At 39.9% G+C, this 6727-nt stretch overlaps 1 protein-coding gene across 3 annotated transcripts in view; it reads left to right on the forward strand.

Annotated features, from left to right (window-relative positions):
• shroom1.L (shroom family member 1 L homeolog) overlaps positions 1 to 6086 on the forward strand; it is a 41722-nt gene extending 35636 nt beyond the window's left edge. For all 3 annotated transcript variants that reach the window (NM_001090687.1, XM_041585026.1, XM_041585027.1), the window contains 3 exon segments: positions 929 to 1028; positions 2186 to 2458; positions 5438 to 6086. In NM_001090687.1, the coding sequence (NP_001084156.1) occupies positions 929 to 1028; positions 2186 to 2458; positions 5438 to 5692 (628 nt within the window). In that variant the 3' untranslated portion in view covers positions 5693 to 6086.
• The last annotated feature ends 641 nt before the right edge of the window (positions 6087 to 6727 follow it).

The raw sequence follows: 6727 nt of genomic DNA on the forward strand, positions 1-6727 counted from the left end.
TATAATGACATCTGACTTTGACTTGTATAAATGCACATGTCTAGCTGCCTTTTATGTTTATAGGGTCAAAGAATGCCTTGGTGACATGCTTACATTTTAAATTAGGGGTAGCATTATTTCCTCATATTCATAGTGGAGGAGGGGGAGGGTAGAGTGCACTTTCTTAAACCTATCAAATGTTATTTGCTGTTCTCCGATTAAGCTTTATATTTTATTGTAAATATTAAAAGTGCTCCCACGTGACACCTAGCGGTAGATGTGATTATAACACTCAACAGTAAAACACCCCCGCTGTGACTCCTTCAGTTATATTGAGTAGGAGAAACAATGGCTTATCCGAAAGCAGGTTCATTGTGAAGTGCTGGCTCTTTCTGAAAGCACAGGATCATCCACAATGGCCCGAGATGGCTGCCCACACACCAGTATTACTACTAAAAAAATATATATATATATACTTATTGGGTCAAGCATACAATTTTAAATGGTAGAATGAATTACTTGCAAAGACCACAGTGTAATCTAGTGATAAAAATCATGACAGAATCCTTTTAACATGACTCTAATATTTCTACACGTTGCTGTATTCTTCAGTTTTCCATAGTAACCTTTCCACAAGGGGCACATTTTCATGGGTGTTTATGAATAATATTTAATTCTGCCTTGACAGAGCATGCAGCGGCAGCTTCCACACTACACTGAAATAATTTTCTCTCTATGTGAGAAAAATCTTAACACATATTGTAGTGAAAATAAAGTCCATTTACGTTGGGCAAGTTACCCTTAAAGAGATTTGCCTGTAACACTGGATCAGCTTTTATTTACTTGATCTAAATTCTGCACGTGCCAAAGCCCTAAAGTCAAACAAGATTCATGAATTTGGTTGTTTGGTTTTGGTTGGATTTTAACTTCATGGTTTTTTGTTCTGTAGCTCGGACCTTGAAAGTTCTTCTAAACTTCCTTCAAAAATAACAGGGATGCTTCAGAAAAGGCCAGATGGGGAAAGCCTAGATGACATCACTTTAAAGAAAGTATGTGACCTTTACCTTGGTTATGTGTTATGTATTGAATATAGTACTGGATAATGAAATGAGACATGTCCAAAATGCACATTTACAACTGGATAAAACGCGTGTTTCCTTTTTGTGATCTTGGTGATCATCTTGCTTTATAAAATGCCAGGCTGGAGCAGAAATCCATTTGACCAAAGCATATGTAGGAGATTGAGCAATCTTTATTTTGATATTATATATGGTGTAAATCCGCACATCAGAGCACCATGTCACAACATACGTTTTATTTAAAAAGGCTTGATAATGATTACTTGAAATGAAGAGATGTGGTGTAGCATCCAAGTCTGTCTAACAATTGCTCCATCTGATAGAGTGCCTAGATTATAGAACTGAAATTTGCTTTTCATGGTCCTGGGAGAGTTTGGACACAACCCTCCAGGATAATTGTCCCTGACAGAAAGCTTCTTTCTTTACATTTTAGCCTAAACATTTGCTGTGTTCAAGGGCATTTAATGTTAATGGAACACAGGTAGATTTCTGAGCATTTTGTCACACTAGTGTTGTGTACCTCCATGGGCAGGAGACCTAATTTTCAAAATCACCCCCACATTCTCTTCGAATGGGAATTGCCTGCAAGTAAAACAAACTCATCACTAGATGATGTCACTGAGAGTTTTCAAGCAATTAATCACTTAATTTCACTGAGCTCTTGCATGTGATTCCCATTCAAGTGCCTTATTTCGAGCATTTTGTCTCCTGCCCAAGGAGCTACAAAAACATTGTAACATAGTTACGTTGTTAGACTGGGCCCCACAGCACAGCTCTAAAAAGTCAATATGCTTTGTCAACATACATTTAAAAATCAGGACCACTGCTGGGCCCTCCATCATTTGCTGCTTTGCCTCTTGTCGTGTGTGTGCGGTTAGTGCCAAGCCACTGTGTTGTGAAAGAGAAAAATCACAGCTCCCTTATACTCAAATACTCAATACAGATAAAACTTGTGTACAAAAAGAAATGGTGGCATGTCCATTATATAGGAGTGTATTGTGATGAGCCGTTGTGCAGAACAGCCAGCCATGAGCCTTTCCCAGTGCTCATTTGTAAGACTTTTCTTTTGCTTGTTCTCTGATGCACCCATCATTTTGGTTTTATGTAACTTATGTTCTCTCTTTCAGATGGAACTCCTTTCCAAAATTGGTTCCAAGCTAGAAGACCTTTGTGAGCAGAGAGAATTCCTTTTGTCTGATATAAGTAAGAACACGACCAACGGCAATAATATGCAGACAATGGTAAAAGAGCTGTGTAAGCCCAATGAGTTTGAGCGCTACATGATGTTCATTGGGGATCTGGAGAAAGTGGTGAGCCTGCTGTTTTCCCTGTCCACAAGGCTGACTCGGGTCGAAAACTCTTTAAGCAAAGTTGATGAAAATACAGATGCAGAAGAGATGGTAAGTAAGCATCCTGTCAGACCATGCCTCCTAGGGCCCACCAGGAAACCTAGAATCCAGGGCTGACTCCCACAACAATACTATGGAGACAGTGCCAAATATTTTAGATGATGGTTACCCCTGTGCTGGAAATAAGAAAGGGCTTATGGGAATTGACTTATGCCTGAGCCACCAGGGAATCCACTAAAGATCTTGAGGGCCAGTGTAACCTTACTCCACCACCAACTGTATGCCCCAAAGCTGTGATTTACTGCTAGATTTAAATCAATAACAATATAATATTTGGTCCATCATTACTACTCCGAGCAGCACCAGGGCTGTGGAGTCGATACACAAATCCTTCAACTCCGACTCTGACTCCTCATTTTATGGTGACTCCGATTCCAACTCTGACTCCTCTGTTTTTAAAGGAACAATAGCACCAAAAACTGAAAGTGTATGAAAGTAATTAAAACATAATGTACTGTTGCACTGCACTGGTAAAAGCTGTGTGTTTACTTCAGAAGTATTACCATAGTTTATATAAACAAGCTGCTGTGTAGCTATGGGGGCAGCCATTTAAGCTGCTGGGAAAAAAAGGAGAAAAGGCACAGGTTACATAGCACATAACTGATGAGCACTGTCCATTACAATGGTGTTTTATCTGTTATTTGTTATGTAACCTGTGCAAACACACAGCTTTTACCAGTACATGCTGATATATAGTATATTATATGTTACTAACTTTTAAAATGCTTTCATATTTTGGTGTTGCTGTTCCTTTAATATAGTAATGTATTTTCTATGTTAAGTACACAAATTGCAAGGCATTTTTATCACTGCCAAAGCTCAATAATATAAACACCATCCTTTTGGTAAGTCTGCGATCCTTTGGGATTTTTACCCCTGCCTGATCGACATCTGGCCAGCTCTCTGCCAGATATGGATCAGGGAAGCCCGTCGGTGTGCCACACACACGGGCCAATAAGCTGCCGAATCTGTCGCCAGCTTTTTATAAATTGTAAGAGTATTTAGCAGAAGTCCAGTAAGGGTGACAAAATAAATTTCGACCTGACATTTTAAATTGAATCCCCAGCAACACAACAAAAGTCTAATAACAATGTGAACACTAGAGGGCGCCATTTAAGCACCTAAAAACACTGGAACTGCTAGAGGTAGTCAAAACGCAGGGTACAGATGTGCATTGTTTTTAGAATTCTGCAGAACTTGTAACCAATGAATGTTACATTTTAGGTCGTCTTTTTTGTTTCCAAAAGAACAGACCATTTAAAACAGCTGTACTAATGACGGTTGTCACCTATTGGTCATTTTGGCGACTGTACACAGTCAGGATGAAAACCTTTAACTCTGAAAAGTGTTATGATGATACTGTGCATGGACAATTATGTTAGAAGAGTAATGTTAGAACTTAGAAGGCTAATGTTTGCTAGTTAGTATTATGCAACCTCATAACATCTTTTAGCAGTTGTTTTCTTATCATATACAGTTAGCCAAAATGACCAGTAGGTGTCTCTGTTGTTACATGGGTTCTAGCACTAGGGCAATTGTGCTTCTGTTAGAAGTTAGCCCAACTGGCTCATACACAAAGCCGTTGCTTTCAGTCACCGAGTCTCTCTCTAACTTCAGGGGGCCTGGCATGCTGGCTGTGCTGCTACACTTAACATTTATTCTTAATTCTAGCCTCAGTTTACTTGGGCTGCTAAAAATACAAAATCAAGTCCGTTTGCATATGTTGAGGTATTCTTCAGTAATCACTGATTGTTAGCTGCACAGCTCAGAGATATACAGGGATTAGTCAGATGACTGGACATTCCACTCTGAATCATCTGTAAGCCAATTAGATGGAATGTACCACTGCCTGTGCTTGGAGATGATGGGTAATGGTTGCTCAGTGCTGCTAGTGATTAGTTACAGCCCAAAAGCTTAACTTCACCTACTGACCTGGGATTTTTTAGCAGAAATGGCACAAGATTTCTAGCAGTAAGAAGAATAAATGTACCAGTACGCTTGGCAGCCACAGACTTTGTTTTGTCTTGGACCGGATGTTGCAGTCAGAAAACGGAAAGCAGCCAGAAGTGAAGGGGACAGCAGTAGAGGAAGGAATTGGGGAAGAAAGGAATGAGTGAAACATAAACATAAAGTCGAAACAAGGCTAGAAGGGAGAGCAGTATTAGGAAGATAGAAAAATGTAGAAAGGAAGGGAAAAGAAGCAGTAGGTGAGAAACAGCAGAAAAGGAAAGAAAGAAAGAAAGAAGATCAGAAAGATGTGGAGTGAGAAGCTGAATGGTGTAGATGTACAGACAAGGAAAAAGAAGAGCTATGTAGCAGAAGAACAAAACTGACCTGAAGATTAATGAGTGAGAGAATAAAAAGCTAGCTTTCAATGCAGAAGTAAATAGAAACAGGGGAGAAGATCAGAAGTAGAGAATATAAACAACAGAAGAGATGTAGGGAGCTCAGTAGAAAAGGGGAAGGTCGGTCCATACTGCCGGTTATGGTTCTGTGCTCCAGGTTCTGGTCTGTTCAGTATAATGATCACAATCGCTAGTACTTTTTTTAAGAAATCTGCAAAAGCTGCCATAAAAAAATCCAATTTAATCTGTGTATCATGTGGAAAATACATGCTGCTAAATTAGTATTTTGGGGGTTTACATTTGAAAGAATTTGGCTACATTTTGTCTTCATTTGATTAGTAATAGCATTTAGCAGCGCTATGCTCAATACAAGCAGCATGTACCCTCTTTTTACTGGGATGCATTCATGTAACTGAAACTGCAACTCACATCATTCTGAATCCTTACAAATCTCTTCTGATTTTCCGATACCTAAATGGTTTCTCGTGGGTTTATGTTGACTTTATGCTGAAAGACTAGATGACCGATATCCAAAAATACAGTGCATGCATACAGCTTCTCTCCCTTAGCAGCCTTAGAAGAGAACGCCCTTCCTAACTGTATTGTGTTTGATTCCTGCTCCTAGCAATCCCTAAAGGAACGTCACAATCTCCTGTCCAGTCAAAGAGAAGATGCCAAAGACCTAAAGGCAAACTTGGACCGCAGGGAACAAGTTGTCACAGGAATTCTTGTAAAATACCTGAATGAGGAGCAGCTGCAGGACTACAAGCACTTTGTGAGACTGAAGACCTCACTCCTGATTGAGCAAAAGAACCTTGAGGAGAAGATAAAAGTGTATGAGGAGCAGTTTGAGAGCATCCACAATAGCCTCCCACCCTAATCATCAGCCAACACAAGATCAGCTCTTGTTTTTCTCACCGTCCACCCGCTACAAATGAAAATTCTCTCTGGGTTTCATGTCATTGAAATTTCTCTAGTGTTGATTAAACTGCTGCTAAAACTTAACACGGTTAATTCTCGTTCTTCCGTGTTTCGACGGGACTTGCTAAAGGCCACTCTGACAGTGTTAATCCGGCTCCTTGGCAAGAAAGAGACGGGGGGTGAATACTACACAAGCTGGACAGTGGTTAGCTATGATTGTGTGCCTTTTTATTTTGCATAAGTTATCAATGTTTTGTCTTTTTTTCAATGTTATTGACGACTAACAGCGTGTCCTTGTAATTTGGATTCCTGACAAAATGATTTAAATAAAAATGTTTGTTTCTGCCCAGGAATTTTGGAGACGCTTGGCTTGAAAAGCAACACTCTGGTGTATAAGAAAGCCGTCAATATGAGTGCTCTGTTGTTAAACAGAGTAGGGCATTGCTTAGGGGTGGTGGTTCCATTAAAGTCAGAGCAGGCCAGATGCAGCCCTCTGAGGCATTTTGTGGCCCCAAGACTTCTTAACGGCTCTACAGATTTCTATATTTGGCATGATTTTGATAAAGCTTATCCACTTGGTCAATGAGTTTGAGATGTGTGGCTGTTAAAAAGTATCTGGTGGTCTATCTTTGAGTTGTCCAACAACCTGAGGACTTGCCTCTATCATGCAAGGTTTCACCATATACATTTCTATATGTCAACAAGGAAGGAAGCTTGTGGTTAGCCAGCCAGCCTGAGAGACCATGGCTGCTTAGGCATGGTTAATAAAGAGGAGCAGGAGAGCAGTTTTGGGAAACTCAAAGTCCTTCTACCCTTGTTAACTGCAATTTCCTGGATTTGTTGAAATATTACTAGCAGTCCGTTCCCTCAACACATCCTTTTTTTTAAGCTTGTTTCCTCAAAATGATGCTTTCTTTCCCTTTTACCATGAATAATGGAAGTTTATCAGTGTAAAGCTTTTAATTCCGATTCTCCATATACTCAACGCACACCA

This window comes from Xenopus laevis, chromosome 3L (genome assembly GCF_017654675.1).
Source record: "Xenopus laevis strain J_2021 chromosome 3L, Xenopus_laevis_v10.1, whole genome shotgun sequence".
Taxonomy (NCBI): domain Eukaryota; kingdom Metazoa; phylum Chordata; class Amphibia; order Anura; family Pipidae; genus Xenopus; species Xenopus laevis.